Genomic DNA, 27,318 nt, shown 5'->3' with positions numbered 1-27,318 from the left:
TATTAAAGATTATCAGAGCACCCTTACCCCAACTATGGGGCAGCTGCTGGTCTTTTTCTGTGGCCTTGTTATTGTTTTGTTTTAGGTTCATCTGTCAGGCAGTCATTTGTAAACATAGGGTATGATGATGTCATTTTGTCTCATCACCATTCCTCTTTCAGTGAATCTGTAGATCTGCTAGTCTTCACTACAGTGTAACAGTGATGAGTGAGACTCAGAAGCAGGCACAGACTCTCACTGGGAACTAGACTGCCATGGTGGGGCTATAGTACAGTAGCATATCTCCAAGTCAAGCCAGTAGGGCGCCTTCTTCATTTAAAAATAGTTTTTATTTGTGTTTTCTTTATTGAAATAGAAAGTCACAAATGAGAAGAGCAGACAGCTAGATAGAGTAATACAGATATGAAGGTGCAGGCAGGGTTTGAACCCATGCCACACAAGGGACAATGTGTGGTCCGGAGTCGGCAGCACTACCACTAGACCAGACTTCAGCACCAGCAGGGTGCCTTCTTTATCCTACCATGATATATAGTAGGCCTAGAGTTGCAATGACGAGAAACATGCAGTGCTGCCCACTAATGTGCTGATAGAGTGAGACAGAAAACAGATAGAGGTTTTCAACTGAAGTTATACTGCTGTCCTCATCAGGGTCTGAGCTTACATACAAGCCAAGGCAGAACAAATTATCTTAGTCAGAAACAGTATGTGTTCCAAGATAGTCTTATTATCTAAAGCAGTGGGTTCCCCCTCATTACTGGAACTGTAAATGCCAAAGACTTTGAATGAAGTGGACATGTGTGGACTTACAATAATGTACTGGTAGGGGTCAATGGAAGACATGGTTGGCTGGTTGGTGTTCCCCTCTTGTCCAGTCTCCTTGAACTCAGGAAGATCCTCCAGTGATACTGGGTACTATCTACAGACTCTGGGGACACACAAAGCATCATCATGTAAGGCAGGGGTACTTGACTACTATTTGAGAAGGTCCAGGGACACATTTCCTAGGTGGCAAAGGTCCGGATGGATATCGTCCTTTACTGGCACTGTGGTACAGGGTAGTAACGAACATAGTCGTCTACGACTTAGGAAACATCTTGTTATAGTTGTAGTTGTGGGGAGAATGAATAAATACTGTTCCGTCCACTTGTCTTTGAATATATGGTTTTCAGAGTCAACTTAGATTGAATACTGGTAACTAAGTTCCTTCTATCTGTGATATTTACAGTTGAACTGCAGTCAAATCTTTCTGTTTCTTTCTGCCTGCTTGTCCCAAGGTTCTACAGAGGATATTTGGATTAATGTGATTGGGTAACACGCTGCCTCTTGTATTTGCATATAACACGCGATTGGATTAGACGGGGCACTAGTAGAGGTGGGCGTTGCTTCGAGAGAGAGCGAGAAAGAGAGGTTGTTGAGTTAAAGAGGCCGCTGAGCTGGATAGATTTTTTAAAGCTGTCTGGAAATAATGTATTGACTTTTATATAACAAAATGCTATGTTGTCCGGTCCGGATTGACCCTTCTCTGGGTCTGGACCGGGACCGCGGGCCGCCAGTTGAGTTTGGCTGATGTAAGGGATGGTGTGGTAGCATCCACAGACTCTAAGGACGCACAGAGAATCATCATGTAACGCTGTGGTATTCAAACCTTTTAGTCAGGGACCCAATTTTTTCCTGCCAGAACTTCTGGGGACCCCATTCTTTTCACAATAATTTCATGCGACCCCACTCCACCCCAAATCTAATGACACAACCTTAAAATCGTTACATTTAGATTTATACATCAACAAATAACCTTTAATTCATTGCATTTTCATCTCTTATCAAAATGAAAAGAAACCAATCAATACATTTACTCAATAAAATTGTATATTTCAAATTATCTTTCTCAAAAATGTTTGCATATTGCTCCATTCAATAATATGTACTCATACATTTTTGTAAAAAAAAAAAAAAAAAATACGCTTGTATTTATTTGTATTTTGGCGACCTCACTGCAGTTCCTCCGCGGCCCCGACTTTGAATCCCACTGATGTAAGGGACGGTGTGGTAGCATCTACAGACTCTGGGGACGCACAGAGCATCATCATGTAAAGGATGCGATGAAAAGACAGATATGAAAGTAACTTGTGGCAGAGTTAGTGAAAAAAAATGTATTTGTACTGGTGTATGAAACAGTTTACTGTAACAGTGATGATGCAAATCCTAAAATAATGCCTTGAAATAACTGTGTAACTGGTTAGCAACTACTGTAGTGAGTGTAGGACCCGGGGAGAGAGGAAGTGTGCTAAAGCCACAGGACTTAGATAGGCCTGTGTGTGTGTGTGTGTGTGAGAGAGAGAGAGAGAAAAGAGAGAGAGGCCTATGTGACTCAGCGAAGTGAAAGATGCAACCACAGTCTGATAATGTTGTGTGTGTGTCGCCGTGCGTGTGTGTGTCACAAGCTCAGTGTGGCTACGAGGCTTTCCTCAGTTCTCAGTTGTTCAATAAAGCGTAGCATTTCTCTGAGCAGTTCATGCACGTAGTGTGGTGTGTGTGTTCGCAGTGCTGGTCACGTAGTTTGAATGGATGGTCCAAGTTCTGAATGAGCCCGTTCGGGCTGCGACGTGGTGACCTGCATGTGCACCATATTTCTGAAAGATCCACAAAGCAATAGGAGTAGATTGGACAGGAACACAGACACAGCAGGGCCTGACGTTCTGCCACTACTGAGTGGGCGTCTGGTTCTTTAGCTGCCAGGGACATTAAAGAAAGCAGTGCCAATGTGCTTAATAACTACTGGCATCATTATTGGATTAATGGAATGGAATAACAATAATGATTAATCACATTTAAAATTACAATATCATGACTGAATTTGAATGTTCCTAAGCACAAAGCCATGGTCAGAGAATATAACATCATATTTCAAACTCCTTGCACAGACGTACCGGTAACTAACATGCAGTAATATACCATGCTGGGACACTTGTGTTATGTTAAGATATCACTCTGCTCATAGAGAGTGGCGGGACACAATAACATTTAATTAACCTAAATGCTGTGACTTTGATCCAAATTAATGGCAATTACAAAAATGAAGATAAAATATAAAAATTTTACATGGCCAGTAGGGCTGAGAATTGCCAGGGACCTCACGATACGATATTATCACGATACTTTGCTGCCAATAAGATATGTATTGCGATTCTCACGGTTCGATATTTATTGTGATTCGATGTTCCAAACCTATTGCTCACCATATGCCTGCTACAGAGGGAAAAGAGAGAGCCTTGAGAAAACAAGTTTTGATCAGTCATGGAAATAAAAGTGCTGAAAACAAATTGCCTACCTATGTAAAAAGAAGATGGAGAACAAGCTATGAAGGAAAAGTACTGGAGTTTTGGGGCAGGTACAGCCAACTAGCTCAAAAATAATATTGAGATATTGTCAAAATGATTCAATATATCGTCAAAAATAATATCCCGATATGTAACCGTATCAATTATTTCCACCATCACTAAAGGCAAGATACAGCAATGAAAACAATTGCTAACACCAGTTGATAATATTGTTAAATGTCATAAAGGAGACCAGGCAGGCAATAATCCAGTTTAGTTATGTTTAATAACTCTTAAGGTAAGCAACTTAACCATGGCTGCAACTACATATGAGCAGTGGTGCAGTGAAATGTCTTTAGGTGAGGGAGAGCCAAACAATTATGTAAATGACATAATTTCCTCAATCAAAGTTTGTACTGACAGATGTAGCCAATTGAATAGCCTATCATTATAGAATATGCATAAAAGGCATCCTCCAATTGCAACGTCTGTCTATGCCCACTCATATTGTCTAAAGAAAATACCCTCAAACACCAATTTAGGCATAGGATACCTAATTTCAAAATAGGCCAAACTGTCAATCTTTGAATGATAATTCTCAACGTTTTACCGGTGAAACATCCAAACTGCATCTCCATGCCAATCATTTGATTGATCTCAAATCAGTTTCATGGGGATATGCATTTAGATATTCTTGAACTACTGTTTCGAGAGAATTAGAGGAGATAGTTTGTTAACACCATTAACCTTTCTGGTGGCGCTCTGTTGAGTTTTGGCGCATGAGCACTTTTTGTTTTTTTACTATTCAGCTTCAGCTAACCATCCTAAAATCTCATTAGAAATTAGGAGGGTTTTTTGGTGTAACAGTAATGTTATAGGCCTACAATGCTATACTATAATATTCTGTTCTGCTATGTAAAATGCAAAGGAATCATTATGTGATCTTGCAAAACATTGGATTAGCTTCGATCAAACTTTAATAAACGAGCACCATTGTGAGAAGTGATAATCTTCTATTGTAATAATAATAATAATAATAATAATAATAATAATAAGTGATGAGTATGACTATTAGGCGTAGGCAAAAGGTCTTGATGAGATGCCATTTTAAGTGATTGGAATGCCCTTCGTGGTGCTGAAAGGACGTAGCCAGGATCGCGCAATGGTGTTAAAGAAGTTGAACCAACATGTGGTGCTGATGAATAGCTCTGCCATTCGGCCAGTTCAGGAACAACCAACAACAAGCAACAATAATGTGCAGTATAGCCTAATAAGCTTACGACTAAATGGTATAGCTATTTGTAGGCTATAACGTAATTTAAATACATATACAGTTGAAGTCGGAAGTTTACATACACCTTAGCCAAATACATCTTAAGTCAGCTAGGATCACCGCTTTATTTTAAGAATGTGAAATGTCAGAATAATAGTAGAGAGACAGATTTATTTCAGCTTTTATTTATTTTATCACATTCCCAGTGGGTCAGAAGTTTACATACACTCAATTAGTATTTGGTAGCATTGCCTTTAAATTGTTTAACTTGGGTCAAACGTTTCGGGTAGTCTTCCACAAGCTTCCCACAATAAGTTGGGTGAATTGTGGCCCATTCCTCCTGACAGAGCTGGTGTAACGGAGTCAGGTTTGTAGGCCTCCTTGCTCGCACACGCTTTTTCAGTTCTGCCCACACATTTTCTATAGGATTGAGGTCAGGGCTTTGTGATGGCCACTCCAATACCTTGACTTTTTTGTCCTTAAGCCATTTTGCCACAACTTTGGAAGTATGCTTGGGGTCATTGTCCATTTGGAAGACCCATTTGCAACCAAGCTTTAACTTCCTGACTGATGTCTTGAGTTTTGCTTCAATATATCCACATACTTTTCCTTCCTCATGATGCCATCTATTTTGTGAAGTGCACCAGTCCCTCCTGCAGCAAAGCACCACCACAGCATGATGCTGCCACCCCTGTGCTTCATGGTTGGGATGGTGTTCTTCGGCTTGTAAGCATCCCCCTTTTTCCTATAAACATAACGATGGTAATTTTGGCCAAACAGTTCTATTTTTGTTTCATCAGACCAGAGGACATTTCTCCAAAAGGTACGATCTTTGTCCCCATGTGCAGTTGCAAACCGTAGTCTGGATTTGTAGCAGTGGCTTCTTCCTTGCTGAGCGTCCTTTCAGGTTATGTCGATATAGGACTTGTTTTACTGTAGATATAGATACTTTTGTACCTGTTTCCTCCAGCATCTTCACAAGGTCATTTGATGTTGTTCTGAGATTGATTTTCACTTTTCGCACCGAAGTACATTCATCTCTAGGAGACAGAAGGTGTCTCCTTCCTGAGCGGTATGACGGCTGCGTGGTCCCATGGTGTTTATACTTGTGTACTATTGTTTGTACAGATGAACGCGGTAACTTCAGGCGTTTGGAAATTGCTCCCAAGGATGAACCAGACTTGTGGAGGTCTACAATTTATTTTCTGAGGTCTTGGCTGATTTCTTTTGATTTTCCCATGATTTCAAGCAAAGAGCCACTGAGTTTGAAGGTAGGCCTTGAAATGCATCCACAGGTACACCTCCAATTGACTCAAATGATGTCAATTAGCCTATCAGAAGCTTCTAAAGCCATGACATCATTTTCTGGAATTTTCCAAGCTGTATATTGGTACAGTCAACTTAGTGTATGTAAACTTCTGACCCACTGGAATTGTGACACAGTGAATTATAAGTGAAATAATCTGTCTCTAAACAATTGTTAGAAAAATTACTTGTGTCATGTACAAAGTAGATGTCCTAACCGACTTGCCAAAACTATAGTTTGTTAACAAGAAAAATGTCTCCAACCTAAGTGTATGTAAACTTCCGACTTCAACTGTAGCTTAATATGATTGCACTGTTTGCCACGAGAGCTTTCTTGCGAGTAGGCATTCTATTGTATTGTGTAGCTTACACGCTGTATCATAAAAAAACAACGTTTATTTGATTAGCTTGAAGACATAGAATAAAAGAAAACAGAGAGGTGAACTATCAACTATCAAACCACCATTTACCTACCTCTAGGCTGCTATACATTTTGATTTTGTTTTGTCATTCTATCGTTTTTCATGGAATTGTTGTGGTAATTAAATATAATTTATTTAGAATCTATTAGAATACATTTTCCAGAAATAGTTTTACCAGCTCTGTGTATTCTCAAATTGAAAAAAGTGAGGGAGAGCCGCTCCTCCACGCTCCAGCAGCACAACACCCCTGCATATGAGGAGACCAAGGTCCAGAACCAAATACAGGTGTGCCAGTAAAAGGGTAATTTTGTCTAATATGAAAATAATAATAAAATATATATTTTGTACACAACAAATAACATCTATTAGGCTAATGGGTCAACATCTAATTATTGCTCCCAGTGTTGATCAAAGCTCAGAATGCTTATATATTCTGACTGAGTCTCCAAGGAAATGGAAGAAACACAAAATAACTGTCAATCTCCCTCGGCCTGGGGCTCCATGCAGGATCTCACCTCGTGGAGTTGCAATGATCATGAGAACGGTGAGGAATCAGCCCAGAACTACACGGGAGGATCTTGCCAATGATATCAAGGCAGCTGGGACCATAGACACCAAGAAAACAATTCATAACACACTACGCCGTGAAGGACTGAAATCCTGCAGCACCCGCAAGGTGCCCCCCCCCCCCCGCACAAGAAAGCACATATACAGTGGGGAATTTTTTTTATTTAGTCAGCCACCAATTGTGCAAGTTCTCCCACTTAAAAAGAAGAGAGAGGCCTGTAATTTTCATCATAGGTACACGTCAACTATGACAGACAAAATGAGGAAAAAAATTCCAGGAAATTCCATTGTAGGATTTTTAATGAATTTATTTGCAAATTATGGTGGAAAATAAGTATTTGGTCATTAACAAAAGTTTCTCAATACTTTGTTATATACCCTTTGTTGGCAATGACACAGGTCAAACGATTTCTGTAAGTCTTCACAAGGTTTTCACACACTGTTGCTGGTATTTTGGCCCATTCCTCCATGCAGATCTCCTCTAGAGCAGTGATGTTTTGGGGCTGTCGCTGGGCAACACAGATTTTCAACTCCCTCCAAAGATTTTGTATGGGGTTGAGATCTGGAGACCGGCTAGGCCACTCCAGGACCTTGAAATGCTTCTTACGAAGCCACTCCTTCGTTGCCCGGGCGGTGTGTTTGGGATCATTGTCATGCTAAAAAAACCCAGCCACGTTTCATCTTCAATGCCCTTGCTGATGGAAGGAGGTTTTCACTCAAAATCTCACGATACATGGCCCCATTCATTCTTTCCTTCCTTATCCTACACAGATCAGTCGTCCTGGTCCCTTTGCAGAAAAACAGCCCCAAAGCATGATGTTTCCACCCCAATGCTTCACAGTAGGTATGGTGTTCTTTGGATGCAACTCAGCATTCTTTGTCCTCCAAACACGACAAGTTGAGTTTTTACCAAAAAGTTCTATTTTGGTTTCATCTGACATTCTCCCAATCCTCTTCTGGATCATCCAAATGCACTCTAGCAAACTTCAGACGGGCCTGGACATGTACTGGCTTAAGCAGGGGGACACGTCTGGCACTGCAGGATTCGAGACCCTGGCGGCGTAGTGTGTTACTGATGGTAGGCTTTGTTACTTTGGTCCCAGCTCTCTGCAGGTCATTCACTAGGTCCCCCCGTGTGGTTCTGGGATTTTTGCTCACCGTTCTTGTGATCATTTTGACCCCACGGGGTGAGATCTTGCGTGGAGCCCCAGATCGAGGGAGATTATCAGTGGTCTTGTATGTCTTCCATTTCCTAATAATTGCTCCCACAGTTGATTTCTTCAAACCAAGCTGCTTACCTGTTGCAGATTCAGTCTTCCCAGCCTGGTGCAGGTCTACAATTTTGTTTCTGGTGTCCTTTGACAGCTCTTTGGTCTTGGCCATAGTGGAGTTTGGAGTGTGACTGTTTGAGGTTGTGGACAGGTGTCTTTTATACTGATAACAAGTTCAAACAGGTGCCATTAATACAGGTAATGAGTGGAGGACAGAGGAGCCTCTTAAAGAAGAAGTTACAGGTCTGTGAGAGCCAGAAATCTTGCTTGTTTGTAGGTGACCAAATACTTATTTTCCACCATAATTTGCAAATAAATTCATAAAAAATCCTACAATGTGATATTCTGGATTTTTTTCTTCTCAATTTGTCTGTCATAGTTTACGTGTACCTATGATGAAAATTACAGGCCTCTCTCATCTTTTTAAGTGGGAGAACTTGCACAATTGTTGGCTGACTAAATACTTTTTTCCCCCACTGTACATGCCCGTCTGAAGTTTGCCAATGAACATCTGAATGATTCAGAGGAGAACTGGGTGAAAGTGTTGTGGTCAGATGAGACCAAAATGGAGCTCTTTGGCATCAACTCAACTCGCCGTGTTTGGAGGAGGAGGAATGCTGCCTATGACCCCAAGAACACCATCCCCACCGTCAAACATGGAAACATTATGCTTTGGGGGTGTTTTTCTGCTAAGGGGCCAGGACAACTTCACCGCATCAAAGGGACGATGGACGTGTACCGTCAAATCTTGGGTGAGAACCTCCTTCCCTCAGCCAGGGCATTGAAAATGGGTTGTGGATGGGTATTCCAGCATGACAATGACCTAAAACACACGGCCAAGGCAACAAAGGAGTGGCTCAAGAAGAAGCACATTAAGGTCCTGGAGTGGCCTAGCCAGTCTCCAGACCTTAATCCCATAGAAAATCTGTGGAAGGAGCTGAAGGTTTGAGTTGCCAAACATCAGCCTCGAAACTTAATGACTTGGAGAAGATCTGCAAAGAGGAGTGGGACAATTCCCTCCTGAGATGTGTGCAAACCTGGTGGCCAACTACAAGAAACGTCTGACCTCTGTGATTGCCAACAAGGGTTTTGCCACCAAGTACTAAGTAATGTTTTGCAGAGGGGTCAAATACCCATTTCCCTCATTAAAATGCAAATCACTTTATAACATTTTTGACATGCGTTTTTATCTGGATTTTTATGTTGTTATTCTGTCTCTCACTGTTCAAATAAACCTACCATTAAAATTATAGACTGATCATTTCTTTGTCAGTGGGCAAACGTACAAAATCAGCAGGGGATCAAATACTTTTTTCCCCTCACTGTAGAAGGATGAAGTAAGAACCTAACGTTAAAAACTGAGCCTACCACAGTAGGAGCAAAAAATATACAACTAAGTTATTATAATAACTTTGCTTTACAGAGAGTAACTACTGAGACAGACAGTGATGTGGTGCTCAGTGGTGAGGATGGGGCAGGCTGCACTGCAGGAGGAAGCAGAGGAGACTGTTCTGTTGTGTGTGATTTGTTAAGCGTCGTGTCGTTTACTCTCTCTTTGTTATTCTCTTTCTCATTATTAAGTCAACCTTGACCTTGTTCATTCCTGCGTCTGCGTCCTGCCTCTTCGTATACTCAATACTCGTCACATATGATTACATAAGAAGACATTCATAGTTATAGTAGGCTAACCTCAAAGTGTGGCCATGGATGTCTTACTAATTTTAAGGTTGAATAAATACTATGACATTAGTTTATAAAATAGCCTTAACTTTAGGCTATTTACTGTATTGCAAAAGTGATATTGAATTGTGTTTGGTTGTCAACACAACCAAATATCAACATTTGAAGGAGATGTACTGTATCTTTTGTGCCACTGACTTAGTCTGTCTTTTAATTCCAGTTTGTCTACAAATGAAAAATGTATATGTTGGATTCACGTTTCCATCTCAACCAAAACTCTAAGTTAAACAATAGGAATAAAACTTTAAATAAAGTTTGATTTGATTTAGTCATCTTCTTTAACATTGATTTTTGGTTGAGATGGAGAAGTGAATCAAACATATTAATGATTACCTTGAAGATTACATTTGAAATCACCAAAGCTTGAAACCCAAGGCCTATATTTATTGTCTATTTTTAGTTGAAGCCTGGGTTGAATTGAAACTATAGATGTTGATGACTTTGCAAATGCTATATAGGCCTAAAGAGTATCATTGATGATACAGTATATGGGTACATATATGGGTACATTTAGTATATGGGTAAATTTAATTTGCTCTGTTAAACCTACCCTTTGGAATGACTTTGATAGCAACAGTGAATATACTATTGTACTACTGTATTTAGTTATTAAGAGATCATTCTCACGATAGCACATTGGTAGTAGTCAGTGACAAATATCAAAGCTAAGCTTGCTTGGTTAAAATCCTGGATGGGAGACCAAATGAATAGCTGTAGATACAGTAACTTCGCAAAGTATTCAGACCCCTTGACTTTTTCCACATTTTGTTAAGTTAGCCTTATTCTAACATGAATTAAATAAATAAAAATCCACAGCAATCTACACACAATACCCCATAATGACAAAGCGAAAACTGGTTTTTAGACATTTTTGCACTTTCATTAACAATAAAAAACAGAAATACCTTTTTTACATAAGTATTCAGACCCTTTGCCATGAGACTCGAAATTGAGCTCAGGTGCATCCTGTTTCCATTGATCATCCTTGAGATGTTTCTACAACTTTATTGGAATCCACCTGTGGTAAATTCAATTGATTGGACATGATTTGGAAGAGCACACACCTGTCTATATAAGGTCCCACAGTTTACAGTGCATGTCAGAGCAAAAACCAAGCCATGAGGTTGAAGGAATTGTCCGTAGAGCTTCGACACAGGACTGTGTCAAGGCACAGATCTGGGGATGGGTACCAAAACATTTCTGCAGCATTGAAGGTAACCAAGAACACAGTGGCCTCCATCATTCTTAAATGGAAGAAGTTTGGAACCACCAAGACTCTTCCTAGAGCCGGCCGCCCAGCCAAACTGAGCAATCGGGGGAGAAGGGCCTTGGTCAGGGAGGTGACCAAGAACCCGATGGTCACTCTGACAGAGCTCTAGAGTTCCTCTGTGGAGATGGGAGAACCTTCCAGAAGGACAACCATCTCTGCAGCACTCAACCAATCAGGCCTTTATGGTAGAGTGGCCAGACGGAAGCCACTCCTCACTAAAAGGCACATGACAGCCCGCTTGGAGTTTGTCAAAAGGCTCCTAAAGACTCTCTGACCATGAGAAACAAGATTCTCTGGTCTGATGAAATCAAGATTGAACGCTTTGGCCTGACTGCCAAGCATCACGTCTGGAGGAAACCTGGCACCATCCCTACAGTGAAGCATGGTGGTGGCAGCATCATGCTATGCAGATGTTTTTCAGCGGAAGGGTCTGGAAGACTAGTTAGGATCGAGGCAAAGATGAACGGAGCAAAGTACAGAGAGATCCCTAATGAAAACCTCCTCCAGTGCGCTCAGGACCTCAGACTGGGGCGAAGGTTCACCTTCCAACAGGACAACGACCCTAAACTCACAGCCAAGACAACACTGGAGTGGCTTCGGGAGAAGTCTATGAATGTCCTTGAGTGGCCCAGCCAGAGCCCGGACTTGAACCTAATCGAACATCTCTGGAGAGACCTGAAAATAGCTGTGCAGCGACACTCCCCATCCAACCTGACAGAGCTTGAGAGGATCTGCAGAGAAGAATGGGAGAAACTCCCCAAATACAGGTGTGCCAAGCTTGTAGGGTCGTACCAGAGCAGACTCTAGGCTGTAATCACTGCCAAAGGTGCTTCAACATAGTACTGAGTAAAGGGTATGAATGCTTATGTAAATGTAATATTTCCGTTTTTTATTTTTTATAAATTTGCAAACATTTTTTTTTTTTTTAATGGGGTATTGTGTGTAGATTGATGAGGAAAAATACAATTTATTCGATGTTAGTATAAGGCTGTAACGTAACAAAATGTGGAAAAAGTCAAGGGGTCTGAATACTTTCCGAATGCACTGTGTGTGTGTGTGTGTATATATATATATATATATATATATATATATATATATATACATACACTATCAGTCAAAAGTTTGGACACACCTACTCATTCAAGGGTTTTTCTTTATTTTTACAATTTTTTACATTGTAGAATAATAGTGAAGACATCAAAACTATGAGATTCTTCAAGTAGCCACCCTTTGCCTTGATGACAGCTTTGCATACTCTTGGCATTCTCTCAACCAGCTTCATGAGGTAGTCACCTGGAATGCATTTCAATTAACAGGTGTGCCTTGTTAAAAGTTAATTTGTGGAATGTCTTTCCTTCTTAATGCATTTGAGCCAATCAGTTGTGTTGTGACAAGGTAGGGGGGTATACAGAAGATAGCCCTATTTGGTAAAAGACCAAGTCCATATTATGGCAAGATCAGCTCAAATAAGCAAAGAGAAATGACAGTCCATCATTACTTTAAGATATGAATGTCAGTTAATACGGAAGATTTAAAGAACTTTGAACGTTTCTTCAAGTGCAGTCGCAAAAATAAATGAAGCGCTATAATGAAACTGGCTCTCATGAGAACCGCCACAGGAACGGAAGACCCAGAGTTACCTCTGCTGCAGAGGATAAGTTCAATAGAGTTACCGCTCTCAGAAATTGCAGCCCGAAAAAATTCTTCACAGAGTTCAAGTAACAGACACATCTCAACATCAACTGTTCAGAGGAGGCCTTCATGGTTGAATTGCTGCAAAGAAACCACTACTAAAGGACAACAATAATAAGAAGAGACTTGCTTGGGTCAAGAAACACGAGCAATGGACATTAGACCGGTGGAAATGTGTCCTTTGGTCTGGAGTCCAAATTTGAGATTTTTGGTTCCAACCGCTGTGGCTTTGTGAGACGCGGTGTGGGTGAATGGATGATCTCTGCATGTATATTTCCCACCGTAAAGCATGGAGGAGGAGGTGTTATGGTGTGGGGGTGCTTTGCTGGTGACACTCGCTGTGACACTCGCGTGGTCCTCTGTAGCTCAGCTGGTAGAGCACGGCGCTTGTAACGCCAAGGTAGTGGGTTCGATCCCCGGGACCACCCATACACAAAAATGTATGCACGCATGACTGTAAGTCGCTTTGGATAAAAGCGTCTGCTAAATGGCATATTATTATTATTATTATTATGATTTATTTAGAATTCACACTTAACCAGCATGGCTACCACAGCATTCTGCAGCGATATGCCATCCCATCTGGTTTGGGCTTAGTGGGACTATTATTTGTTTTCAACAGGACAATGACCCAACACACCTCCAGGCACTGTAAAGGCTATTTTACCAAGAAGGAGAGTGATGGAGTGCTGCATCAGATGACCCGGCATCCACAATCCCCGACCTCAACCCAATTGAGATGGTTTGGGATGAGTCGGACAGCAGAGTGAAGGAAAAGCAGCCAACAAGTGCTCAGCATATGTGGGAACTCCTTTTTATTTTATTTAACTAGGCAAGTCTGTTAAGAACAAATTCTTATTTACAATGACGGCCTACACCGGCCAAACCCGGACGACGCTGGGCCAATTGAGTACCGCCCTATGGGACTCCCAATCACGGCCTGTTGTGATACAGCCTGGAATCGAACCAGGGAGTCTGTAGTGACACCTCAAACACTGAGATGCAGTGCCTTAGACTGCTGCGCCACTCAGTACTTCAAGACTGTTGGAAAAACATTCCAGGTGAAGCTGGTTGAGAGAATGCCAAGAGTATGCAAAGCTGTCATCAAGGCAAAGGGTGTTTATAGTTTGATTTGTTTAACACTTTTTTGGTTACTACATGATTCCATATGTGTTATTTCATAGTTTTGATGTCTTCAATATTATTCTACAATGTAGAAAATAGTAAAAATAAAGCAAAACCCTGGAATGAGTAGGTGTGTCCAAACTTTTGACTGGTACTATATCTCTTCCTAATATTGTACAATCTGTGTGTTGCTTCATTGGCCTGGGCTATTGTTTGTTTGAATTCAAGACCAGATTGATCTCGGTTTGTCAGAGTAGTCACTCATTTTGGTCATTTGTGTGGTATTAAAAAAGATTCAGCTAATGTCTTCTATCATGTAAATAACATAGAATTGCATGAAATGGGGGGCTGCAAACAAATGTTTCCCATGTGCGGAAATCGTAAAAACGCCTCTGCTCAACTGTAGTCTATGTCACATTGCAAAAGTTATTAAAGCTTTATTATAAAGGGGCGTTTTCTTCAATAGTAAATTTACCACACATCGAATCGTTTACAATCTAGTCCGGTTGCGGTCACAACTAGACCTCATTTGAAATGTATCAAGAAATAATCGTATTTGTATACCTTGCAATCAACCAATGTACATTGTTTAAAGCACACTTTTACAAGTCTCAGTCACAAATGACAGCTCCAATAAGCCCCTTATGATGAACGACATGTGAACGAGAAGCTTGTAGAATCATGACTCTTTCTAGTTTTCAGTAAATCGTTCACCGCTCTGGACATTACTGACACAAATGAACGAAATGAGTCGAACGATTCGTTCTTTTCGCTTAATGAGTGAAAAAGATCCGAGTCAGTAAAAAGAGCCATACCTCCCATCACTAGTAGCCTACTCACCGCTAGGTTAGTCATGTTAGCCTAGTCTGCTAGGTTGGTTTCATCCGGTTAAGGATCCTGCGTATAATCAATCCCAGATAGATCAGACATCACTATTTGCGAAATATCTTCAGTGGTTGATAATTTTATGAATTGCATAAAGGTCATTCAAAGGAGAGTTGATGATTCCTTGCTGATTTGTACTAAATTAACTAAATGATAAGGATGTAAGGTATTTAAAGTTATGATCGAATTGGCTAACAATGGAATTAAATTGTGGTCTAATAAGGCAAATATATTATCTCTGCCAATTACATAAAGATCATGAAGTCAATACACTGGACACACAACTGTGCTCAGCAATCTCGCAAAGGGCAGCGTGTCCAAATGGTTAAATAGGCTATACAAACATATGCCCTACATAACAGGCCTAAGGTGTTTCTTTGTGTTGTAACAAATATGCAACATAGAGGAATGCCAGTTATTTTCCCACCTACCTTGAAAACAGTATCAGCTCATAAATCCTGGAAAATATGTCATTCCATGCAGATGAATGGTTCCACTGCCTACGAGGAGCGGGAGGTGCTAAACACTGTCTCTCGAAAAACGTATTCACTGCTGTAGCGCAACTCAACTTCCAGCTTTGATAGTTTAGGAAGGCAGAACTTTTCTGGGGACGAATCGAAACCTGAAATGTGGCGCATAGTTTGCGTTAGAGAAATTTCTATAGGCTAGCCTACTGACCTCAAAGGCGTCCCATGAGAGAAGGCGAGATAAATTGCTGAGAAACCTGCAGATATTTAAATTCCTTTGGTAAGCTGCATGCGTAGGTACGCTACATGTGTAGGTACGCAATCATTTCCAAAAGTGCGACCCTGCTTCCATCTTGGCTCTACCAGCAGCACAAACAACAACGTAACGTGTGTATGGTAATGAGGAAACCTTCAAAAATAAAAGCCCGCATTTCAAAACATTTCATTCAAAAGATATTACATTTTAATCAATGGCCCTTTAATTGTGCTAATAACGCAAGAAGGAATTTATGAAAACAATGAGAAATATGAATTATAAAAAATAAGAATATGAAAAATTTTTAAAACAAAAAATAGCACTATTGAAATATATAATATTGAGACTGTTATGTTCACAATATTGGGTTGTGGGAAAATATTATTTGTGCTGAGGTAAAAGTGTGGTTGGAAGTAGGGTGGTCGAGTAGGGTCTCTACTAAACCATACAGTGCATTCAGAACGTATATAAACCCCTTTACTATTTCCACATTTTGTAGTCTTACAGCCTGAATTTAAAATGGATTAAATTGATATTTGTGTCACTGATCTACACACATTACCTCTAATGTCAAAGTGGAATTTTGTTTGTAGAACATGTTCTAAATTAATACAAAAATGTAAAGCTGAAATGTCTTGAGTCAATAAGTATTCAACCCCTTTGTTATGTATGGCAAGCCTAAATAAGTTCAGGAGTAAAAATGTGCTTAAGAAATTGAATAATAAGTTGCATGGACTCATTCCATGTTCAATAATAGTGGGTAACATGATTTTTGAATAACTACCCCATTTCTGTACCCTACACATACAATTATCTGTAAGGTCCCTCAATCGTGTAGTGAATTTCAAGCACAAAGACAAGGGAGGTTTTTCAATGCCTTGCAAAGAAGGGCACCGATTGGTAGATGTGAAAAAAATAAAATAAAAATAATGATGCTGAATATCCCTTTGAACATGGTGAAGTTATTAATTAGGCTTTGGATGGTGTATCAATACACCCAGTCACTACAAAAATACAGGCGTCTTTCCTAACTCAGTTGCCGGAAAGGAAGAAAACTGCTTAGAGACTTCACTTCAGATTAAACTCTGTAACTGTTTTAAAGTCACCATTGGCCTCATGGTAAAATCCCTGTAATCACAGCCAAAGGTGCTTCTACAAAGTATTGAATCAGGGGTGTGAATACTTACTGTATGTAAATGAGATATTTCTGTATTTAATTTTCAATACATTTGCAAAAGTTTCTAAAAACATGTTTTCACTTTGTCATTATTGGGTATTTTATGTAGATGGGTGAGAGAGAAAAAATATGTAATCAATGTTGAATTCAGGCTGTAACACAACTAAATGTGGAATACGTCAAGAGGTATGAACACGTTCTGAAGGCACTGTATATGTTTATTTTTTCAGGGGGACTGTGGCCTAAATATCCAGCAGCACTTCATACTCCCCTCATTCCATTACACTCAATGCAATATACTGTATATAGGAGCCTGTCATTAAAGACATTAGAGAAGACAGAGCAGATAGTAGACTAGCCTGGCTATCAAGAGGCAGACTATAGACTCTGTCCATTCCATTGTCTTGCTCTTCCAAATATACAGAAACTCCTCTTCCCTCCCCTCTCTTCTCTCTCCTCTCCTCCCCTTCCTCTCCCCCCTCTTCTCCTCATCTCCTCTCCACATTCCTTTCTTATCTTATCTTCTCCCTCTCATCTCCTCACTTTAGACTCCATCCATCTATTCCATTGTCCTGTTCTTCCAGAAATACAGGAAGTCACCTTGATGATCGGGTGTGGTGCGAGAGAGAGGCATCACCCTCACATATACAGTGTATTGCATTGGGGCCAATGGAATGGGCAGAGTTAAAGACCAGCAATACTCCGCATTCGCTAGTCCCCCATGAAATGACAGATATAGATTCTACAGACCCTACTAAGTACTTCCAACCCTACTTTTACCTTGGCACAAATCTTTTTTCCCCTTCTCTATGACCCAGTATGTATTTCATAATTAGTGTATTGCATTGGTGGCAATGGAATGGACAGAGTGCGAAGTGCTGCTGGATATTTACGACACCATTCCCCTCAAAAACGAAACATATTTGGTTGGTAGAGACCTTACTGAATATTTCCACCCCCTCTTGCTGAGACGTGTAGTATGTTTTTTTCTCTACAGCCCAAAGTTAAATCTAGAATCGGCTTCCTATTTTGCAACAAAGCCTCCTTCACTCATGCTGCCAAACATGCCCTCGTAAAACGGACTATCCTATCGATCCTTGACTTCGGCGATGTCATTTACAAAATAGCCTCCAACACTACTCAGCAAATTGGATGTAGTCTATCACAGTGCCATCCGTTTTGTCACCAAAGCCCCATATACTAACCACCATTGTGACCTGTACGCTCTCGTTGGCTGGCCCTCACTACATATTCGTCGCCAAACCCACTGGCTCCAGGTCATCTATAAATCACTGCTAGGCAGTGATTATCTTAGCTCATTGGTCACCATAGCAACACCCACCCGTAGTATGCGCTCCAGCAGGTATATCTCACTGGTCATCCCCAAAGCCAACACCTCCTTTGGCTGCCATTCCTTCCAGTTCTCTGCTGCTAATGACTGGAACGAACTGCAAAAATCTCTGAAGCTGGAGACTCTTATCTCCCTCACTCACTTTAAGCATCAGTTGTCAGAGCAGCTTACCAATCACTGCACCTGTACACAGCCCATCTGTAATTAGCCCACCCAACTACCTCATCCCCATATTGTTAATTATTTTGCTCATTTGCACCCCAGTATCTCTATTTGCACATCTTCTTCTGCACATCTATCACTCCAGTGTTAATACTAAATTGTAATTATTTTGCACTATGGCCTATTTATTGCCTTACCTCCATAACTTACTACATTTGCACACACTGTATATATATTTTCTATTGTGTTATTGACTGTATGTTTTGTTTTATCCCATGTATAACTCTGTGTTGTTGTTTTTATCGCACTGTTTTGCTTTATCTTGGCCAGGTCGCAGTTGTAAATGAGAACTTGTTACCAACTGGCTTACCTGGTTAAATAATAAAAAATAATAAATAAAATATGTAATGTATATAGCCTACACTTAATTGCATTGTCACCAGCACTCTGTATTACACCAGTTGCCCAGCACAAGAGACCAGGTTTAAATTCTTAGACTCCAATAATTCCAATAACATATATTTTTGTATGTTATTAAAAGTGTATTATGTTAACACAATAGCTTTCAACATACCAGTATTTGTGTAATTTTTCAAAAGAAATGCTGGTATAAACAATAAAATATTACAATTAAAATTACATCAAATTATCAATGTATTTTTTCCAAGGTGGTTGCAATGCTGTGCAACACAGTTGTACTGCAGTAGAGTGAAAAAAAAAATCGATATTTCCAAAGTTGAGTGTCTTTCCAGGGGGAGTTTTATTTTGGAGAAAATAATACCGCCAGCATAATTTCCTGCTGCTAGGAGAACGGTAATCCATTTTCCATATGCTCTATGATCCGTGTGTGTAAAATGCCTCCACGCGAGGGCGCGGAAAGACTAGTTTGTTTGTTGATTCTCAGACCGGACATTGGCGAGATTTTATTTATCTATTTGTGGCCTACAATAAAAGCTATTAATTACATTTCCCCAAGCACCCATACCAAATTGGAATTGAAAAGTCTGGCAATATAATATAATACAAGTTCAAAGTAGACATTATTCTTTGACCAATAAAATACAATTGATTGAGATTCAGTCACTATCGAGTAAGATTAACATAAGCAATATAATATGGATTTGTTAAGTGAATTCATAGCACATTCAGCAGTCGCATTACTGTAATATCTATAGGCTATCCTATAACTTTATGAAACCTGAATAACATTAAAAAAATTGTGTGGAAATCAATAGGAAATCAATTGAATGAAATACTCATTCACTATCATTTCCTTGTATCATTAGGTATGAATAATTGTGAGTAATTGCTGTTTATTTCCTATAGCATAATTAATATTCGCTTGACTGAGATGACTCATTATGACCAAAGTTGGTATTGAGTCATCATCACAAACATTTCCACTGGTCAGTCCATTCTAATCAATCGATAAGCATAATGTTTCAATGGGTCGACGAGACCAGTGGGTGAGCGAATAGCTTAGGTTGTCACGCTCACGCCTACTATAAAAAGTGTCCTCGCTGCAGACAGGTTCATTCACAACCTCAGAGTTCTGTACCTCAAGCTGGAAAGAAAAACAGAGGTGCGCTCTCGGTCAAAGGCATTGGAATGAACAGAAGCATATCGGCGCTTTTATTTCTGTCTCTAGGCATAATATTTGTCTGCGAAGGAGGTAAAATGATGATGGGAGAGTAATTATGAAGCTTTGGTGCAGTCTAAATGTGTTTCTTTTCTAATATCGTATTTGCAATGTGTTAACAATATGTGTCTAAACATTTTATTCTCTTTTATTTTTATTTTTTATTTGAGTTAATCTAATTACTTTTCAATCAGCTATCGAACATTATGAACGTTTTCTTTTAGGGCTATATAAAAAAATATATATTTTGGAATTGATAGCCTATGCTATATTTTGATATATAGTCTACCTATGTTGATTATTTGTTATGTAGACCTACATGTATATCAAAATGTTCAGATAATTACATGTTTATGTGATCATCATTTATTACACTCAGTCGAACTGAACCAAACATGTTTCTATGCAGGCAACCCTTGCTGCTCACAGCCATGCCAGAACCGTGGCGTGTGTACGGCCATGGGCCCGGACGACTATGAGTGCGACTGCACACGCACTGGATTCTATGGCCACAACTGCACACAACGTAAGTTCAATCCTGTATGAACAAATCAACATTAAAAAAAAATCTCGCTAAACACCTTATTAATATGCTTTTATTTTGATTTAACAGCTGAATTCTTCACGTGGATTAAAGTGTCTCTTAAGCCAACCCCCAACACAGTGCATTACCTCCTCACCCACTACAAGGGGCTCTGGAATATCATCAACAGTATTTCATTCCTCAGGGATGCTATCATGAGATATGTTCTGACATGTGAGTTGAGTTCAATAGCATCATACAGTATTCTTGATGAGCTTTTCTCTCTTGCCATTTGATCATGTCAAAACTAGTGATGTGAAGTTTTGCTTAGTCAAAACTAGGCCATTTAATATGTAGGGCTACAACTGCAATAACATACAAAGTCATCACAGTTTATTTGAATTCATGTTAATTAATTGTGTTCTCTCTGTTTCCAGCTCGCTCTCATCTGATCGACAGCCCCCCGACTTTCAATGCAGACTATGATTATAAAAGCTGGGAGGCCTATTCCAACCTTTCCTACTACACACGCACCCTCCCTCCTCTGCCCAAGGATTGCCCAACTCCTATGGGAGTCGTAGGTAAGTAAGCTCTCTCTCTCTCTCTCTCTCTCTCTCTCTCTCTCTCTCTCTCTCTCTCTCTCTCTCTCTCTCTCTCTCTCTCTCTCTCTCTCTCTCTCTCTCTCTCTCTCTCTCTCTCTCTCTCTCTCTCTCTCTCTCTCTCTCTCTCTCTCTCTCTCACTCTCACAGTACAAATTCATACTCACTGAGCCACACCGACGTTCGTGTGGCATTCCCATGCTTGCTTTTGGTTTGGTGGACATAGGATCAGGTTATTCTATGGTATTGGCTATATATTTATTTTAATGATGAAAACAAGCACCATCTCCTGTATATATTATAAAACTACAACATTTAAAAAAGCAAACCTCTAAATTAAACCAATCTCTCTGCTTTCCTCCGTGCAGGTAAGAAGGAGCTGCCTGACGCTAAGATGCTGGCAAAGAAGCTCCTGATCAGGAGGAAGTTTATCCCCGACCCGCAGGGCTCCAGTCTGATGTTTGCCTTCTTTGCCCAACACTTTACCCACCAGTTCTTCAAATCCGACCAGAAGATGGGGCCGGCCTTCACTAAAGCCAAGAGCCACGGGGTGAGTACCAACACTGGACAGCACCAGCACAACAACAGCACACAACAGACCAGCACTGAACAATACAACATGGTTTCACCCAGGGATCAAATTACAGGGGGGCTAGGGGGGTCTTAGCAACCCTGGGTTCACCTTAGAGATCGAGTTAACTGAAAGAAGACAGCTCTAGGTCTACATATGTAGAATCTTAAGCTGATCACCCTGTTGCAGGAGAGCTTTCCTGCAATGTAGGACATTTAAACCTTTGAGGTTTAAAAAGGCTTCTGAAAAATTGTAATTTTCATTTAGAAAATTCAGACTTTATTTTCCCTTACTAAAAATGTATCAACCCCTACAAAAATGTCCATTAATTATAATCCACATAATAATTCACATTTCCTGTTGCTGCAGGATTATTTTCATGCTGTAGCAAACTGGCTCAAATTAAGATCCTACATCTGTATGTGACTAATTTCAAAGCTTGATTTCCAGGTGGACCTTGGTCACATTTACGGTGAAAACCTTGAGAGGCAACACAAACTGCGACTCTTCACGGATGGCAAGCTGAAGTTTCAGGTACTGGACAGATCTTGTCAACTATAAATGACCTTGAACATCACTGAACAGATTCTGTTTGTCATAGGTCCAGCTGAATATCTCTTCTCTCACCTTTGCTCTCTATAGGTGTTGGAGGGAGAGGTGTACCCACCTACGGTGAAGGAGGTAGGGGTGGATATGCACTACCCTCCCCAAGTCCCTGAGTCTCACCGCTTTGCTGTGGGCCATGAGGCGTTCGGCCTGGTGCCTGGTCTTATGATGTATGCTACCATTTGGCTGAGAGAACACAACCGCGTCTGTGATGTCCTGAAGGAGGTCCATCCGGACTGGGATGATGATAGGCTCTTCCAGACATCTCGCCTCATTCTCATTGGTAAGCAGTCTAAGCGAGCAACATGTGAAGAAGGATGTATAGGACTTGCTGCTTATTATCATAAGGAAGCCATGTGGTCAGATCCTGCAGATCTTACATAGTATCTGGATTGACATTGTCTATTGTAGCTTGTGCCCATCAAATATTGAGTGTATTTGCAAACAGCTGTATTTTGCTTCTAAAATAGAGACATCCAGATCCAATATTCTATAATATTGTATGCAGACCCAATATTCTATAATATTCTATCCAGACCCAAAATTCTATTGTATTGCGAGCTAATGAACCAAAGTTTGAACCCATATTTACAGTAGAGCTCATTGTAATGTACATTTTAGTCATTTAGCAGACGCTCTTATCCAGAGCGACTTACATTTAGTGAGTGCATAAATTTTTTCATACTGGCCCCCCCGTGGGAATCGAACCCACAACCCTGGCGTTGCAAGCGCCATGCTCTACCAACTGAGCTACAGAGGAGGCTATGGGTCTGACCACAGGAAGTGATCTTCTCCTTTTACATGAAGTTCTTGATAGTACAGTGAGCAAGGCACTTAACCCTAATTGCTCCTGTAAGTCGCTCTGGATAAGAGCGTCTGCTAAATGACTAAAATGTACATGTAAAATGTGTTAATGTCAGTTACCAAAAGCTGTCGATCGGTCACTCTGTTAATAAGCCTAATGTGTCAGCAATTTAATGGTGCCATGTAAATTGGGGTTCAAAACAACACTTGAGAGTTGATAACACTCTGTGATATTATGTCAAAATTAACTTTATGGAGGTTTTTAATAACTTCCCTCTCTTGTAAAAGGGATTTTGTCCCAGTGGGACAACCTGAAGTAAAGAGTAGAGGCATAAATAAATCATATGAAGAAACAACAAAGACTCGAACTAATGGCCCCTCCCCTTACTCCTTCCTGTAGGTGAGACCATCAAGATAGTGATCGAGGACTACGTGCAACACCTGAGCGGCTACCACTTCAAACTGAAGTTCGACCCGGAGCTTCTCTTCAAAGAGCGTTTCCAGTATCAGAACCGCATCGCGTCAGAGTTCAACACCCTGTACCACTGGCACCCCCTGATGCCCGACGCCTTCCACATCCAGGAGCAGGTCTACTCCTACCCGCAGTTTGTCTTCAACACCTCTGTGGTCACCACGCATGGAATCACCAACCTGGTGGAGTCCTTCACCAAGCAGATCGCTGGACGGGTAAGAGGCTCTCTCTGTGTGGGATTTAGGTTGTACACTGTGGGCTCTGGGTAGCTGCTTAAGGTGTGGTTCAGAATTAGGAATGTAAATGGGGCCTGGTGAACCAAGGTTGAAATATGGGTGATTGATAATGGTAATGTTGCATGTTATTATGTGGATTTCAAGCAAACTTGATCCAACTATTTTACTTTAGTGCTTACCCTGAGGGAATGTCAGTCATTCAAAATAAAGAGAAACTCATTGTTGTTTAAGGCTGGTTGACTTACATCTTATCCCTCGTCCCTCCTTAGGTTGCTGGAGGTCGTAATGTCCCCCCTGCAGTGCTGATGGTGGCTCTGAAGTCCATAGAGAACAGCAGACAGATGCGCTACCAGTCCCTTAACGCCTACAGGAAACGCTTCTCCATGAAGCCATACACCTCCTTCGAAGACCTTACAGGTGAGAACCACCATTAGCATCACAGCTATTACATAAACACTTATCATCCTAAGCATTGGGATTGAGTTAGATTGTAATATAGTGATGCTTTATTGTAATTCACTTTTAAGAGTAGAATGAACAGAGTGTGTGACATCCTGTGGTATACTGCTTTCAATTAAGCCCTGTAAAGGGATGGATGGAAGGTTATTGAAATAGTAATACAACTAGCCTGGGCAGATGGAGCCTGCTGCTGTAAGTTATATTGCAGAAATACTGAGTTCCTTTTCGGGCCTACAGCAAAGACAAACAGATCTGCACTTTAGTTACAGATAGTGTAAGCAGTTAGTGATGGCAGAGAGCCGGGTGTAAACAAGCAGAGGAGTATCTGGGAGGTCGACAGGCTCTGCACTGCCTCACACTGGCCTGCTGCATTCCTCTCAGAAAGAATAAGCTTTTCTTTAATAACAGTGTGAGAATAAACAGGACGTGTGTGTGTGTGAAAAAGAGCCAGAGACAGAGAGAGTAAGAGTGAGAGAGAGAGATGTTGAATGAGTTTGGAGGACTTTCCATGTGTATTGTATTGCATCAAGTATGTCAAGCTTAATTTCTAAATGGTCATGAAACAGCTCTCAAACTTGTATTGTTTTCACTAACACTTGTTCTGTAGACAAAACACAGACGGCAAGACATGAGGTCAGATGTAGATACATTACATCAGTGTGTCATCCTAATAATGTCCCCATCAGCTTAGTCAGCGACTGAGAAAAGCCAGGTTGAGTAGAGTACCTAACATAAATCCCTTTCTCCCAGAAGCCAGACTGAGCCATGTAACATTTCCCTCTCTCTCTGTGTTTCTCAGGGGAAAAGGAGATGTCTGCGGAGCTGGAGGAGATGTATGGGCATGTGGATGCTGTGGAGCTCTACCCAGGCCTGCTGGTGGAGAAGCCTAGAACCAATGCCATCTTTGGGGAGACCATGGTGGAGATGGGCGCCCCCTACTCCCTGAAAGGCCTGATGGGAAACCCCATTTGTTCGCCAGAGTACTGGAAGCCCAGCACCTTCGGCGGGAGCATCGGCTTTAACATCATCAACACAGCGTCCCTACAGAGGCTGGTGTGCAGCAACATCAAGGGCCCCTGCCCTTTGGCATCCTTTCATGTGCCCGACGTAAAAGACAATGGAGCCAATGCCATTAATTCCAGTACGGCACATTCGGGGAGTAACGATGTCAACCCCACAGTACTTTTAAAAGAAAGGACCACTGAGCTCTGATAAGACATCAGCTGAAATAGTTTCTGGAATTCAGCATTTAAATGTATAAACATTTCATGTATTTATTTATGTTAATATTTATTTAATTTATTACATTCTGGAAGCGTTATTGAGAAATGTTGTTGAGAATTTGTTTTGTACTGCCTCATTGTTTTGACATTACTTTTGTACGTTTAAACGTTTATTCTAAGAGCTAATTTAATGTATTATGTTATTTTAATGACCTCAGAAATAGCACTAGCAATATTGTTTATGTATGTCATTTTACTTTGTTCAACAACTGATACTTGAATTTAACACATTTAGTTGACAACCTGGCTCTGACATTCCGTCTTAACTGCATGTTACAATGTTACATTCCACCTAACGTACAGCTGCTTCTCCACTCACTGTGCAAGGGAAAAGATAGCTAGGTATGTCAAGTACGTAAAGCTAATAGCTACAAGTCATTGTACTGTGATACTGTAACCCTTAAAGTATTTTCTTAGTGTTTTTTTTAATTCTTGAGCTGACTCCTTATTGTTCAAATAAAACACTGTCTATAATGAAATACATGACTCCATCATCTTTTCACATTTGCTAAATGACACTGCAGCAGAGGTTACTATTCAGTCCTCTTACTGCATCACTGTGATATCCTCATTCTCAACTCATGTCTTTTTGTTTAAGAGGGCACTTTGTGTAAAGATAAAAATGTACAGTGCCTTGCAAACGTATTCATCCCCCTTGGCGTTTTTTTCCTATTTTGTTGCAATACAACCTGTAATTTAAATTGATTTTTATTTGGATTTCATGTAATGGTCATACACAAAATAGTCAAAATTGGTGAAGTGAAATAAAAATAATTACTTGTTTCAAAGAATTCAAAAAAATAAATAACGGAAAAGTGGTGCGTGCATATGTATTCAACGCCTTTGCTATGAAGCCCCTAAATAAGATCTGGTGCAACCAATTACCTTCAGAAGTCACATAATTAGTTCAATAAAGTCCACCTGCGTGCAATCTAAGTGTCAAATGATCTCAAAATATACACACCTGTTCTGAAAGGCCCCAGAGTCTGCAACACCACTAAGCAAGGGGCACCACCAAGCAAGCGGCACCATGAAGACCAAGGGGCTCTCCAAACAGGTCAGGGACAAAGTTGTGGAGAAGTACAGATCAGGGTTGGGTTATGAAAAAATATCAAAAACGTTGAACATCGCACGGAGCACCATTAAATCCATTAATAGAAAATGGAAAGAATATGGCACCACAACAAACATGCCAAGAGAGGGCCGCCCACCAAAACTCACGGACCAGGCAAGGAGGGCATTAATCAGAGAGGCAACAAAGACACCAAAGAGTACCCTGAAGGAGCTGCAAAGCTCCACAGCGGAGAATGGAGTATCTGTCCATAGGACCACTTTAAGCCGTACACTCCACAGAGCTGGGCTTTACGGAAGAGTGGCCAGAAAAAAGCCATAGTTTTAAGAAAAAAATAAGCAAACATGTTTGGTTTTCGCCAAAAGGCATGTGGGAGACTCCCCAAACATATGGAAGAAGGTACTATGGTCAGATGAGACTAAAATTGAGCTTTTTGGCCATCAAGGAAAACGCTATGTCTGGCGCAAACCCAATATCTCTCATCACCACAAGAACACCATCCCCACAGTGAATCATGGTGGTGGCAGCCTCATGTTGTGGGGATGTTTTTCATCGGCAGGGACTGGGAAACTGGTCAGAATTGAAGGAATGATGGATGGTGCTAAATACAGGGAAATTCTTGAGGGAAACCTGTTTCAGTCTTCCAGAGATTTGAGACTGGGATGGAGGTTCACCTTCCAGCAGGACAATGACCCTAAGCATACTGCTAAAGCAACACTTGAGTGGTTTTAGTGGAAACATTTAAAGGTCTTGGAATGGCCTAGTCAAAACACA

At 40.7% G+C, this 27,318-nt stretch overlaps 2 protein-coding genes across 3 annotated transcripts in view; one reads left to right on the top strand and one right to left on the bottom strand.

Annotated features, from left to right (window-relative positions):
* The window catches only part of LOC121540418 (cytosolic phospholipase A2-like), a 42,467-nt gene extending 26,782 nt beyond the window's left edge, over positions 1-15,685 (bottom strand). The window contains exons 1-2 of one of the 2 annotated variants that reach the window (XM_041849272.2): positions 15,299-15,685; positions 808-925 (exon numbers count right to left, since the gene is read on the bottom strand). In XM_041849272.2, coding sequence (XP_041705206.1) covers positions 808-840 — 33 coding nt within the window. In that variant the 5' untranslated portion in view covers positions 841-925; positions 15,299-15,685. The remainder of the gene's footprint in view (positions 1-807; positions 926-15,298) is intronic. The other variant, XM_041849273.2, reaches the window with a different exon arrangement.
* Positions 15,686-19,838: 4,153 nt separating this feature from the next.
* LOC121539927 (prostaglandin G/H synthase 2-like) lies at positions 19,839-25,928 on the top strand. The gene is made up of 10 exons (XM_041848574.1): positions 19,839-19,952; positions 20,329-20,445; positions 20,533-20,676; positions 20,880-21,023; positions 21,410-21,591; positions 22,063-22,146; positions 22,255-22,501; positions 23,423-23,709; positions 24,000-24,147; positions 24,989-25,928. The coding sequence occupies exons 1-10, from the start codon at positions 19,889-19,891 to the stop codon at positions 25,399-25,401; spliced, it is 1,830 nt and encodes a 609-aa protein (XP_041704508.1). The 5' UTR covers positions 19,839-19,888; the 3' UTR covers positions 25,402-25,928.
* Positions 25,929-27,318: the final 1,390 nt, after the last annotated feature.

This window comes from Coregonus clupeaformis, chromosome 26, assembly GCF_020615455.1.
Source record: "Coregonus clupeaformis isolate EN_2021a chromosome 26, ASM2061545v1, whole genome shotgun sequence".
Classification (NCBI taxonomy): Eukaryota; Metazoa; Chordata; class Actinopteri; order Salmoniformes; family Salmonidae; genus Coregonus; species Coregonus clupeaformis.
This window is presented reverse-complemented; position numbering and strand designations above follow the sequence as displayed.

What these genes read in the sequence shown, in the direction of transcription:
- LOC121539927 (XM_041848574.1), top strand. Translation starts at nt 19,889, where the DNA reads ATGAACAGAAGCATATCGGCGCTTTTATTTCTGTCTCTAGGCATAATA. An exon ending in TGGCCACAACTGCACACAAC is followed by an intron (nt 20,446 to 20,532) that starts GTAAGTTCAATC and finishes TTGATTTAACAG; the next exon opens with CTGAATTCTTCACGTGGATT. An exon ending in CTAAAGCCAAGAGCCACGGG is followed by an intron (nt 21,592 to 22,062) that starts GTGAGTACCAAC and finishes CTTGATTTCCAG; the next exon opens with GTGGACCTTGGTCACATTTA.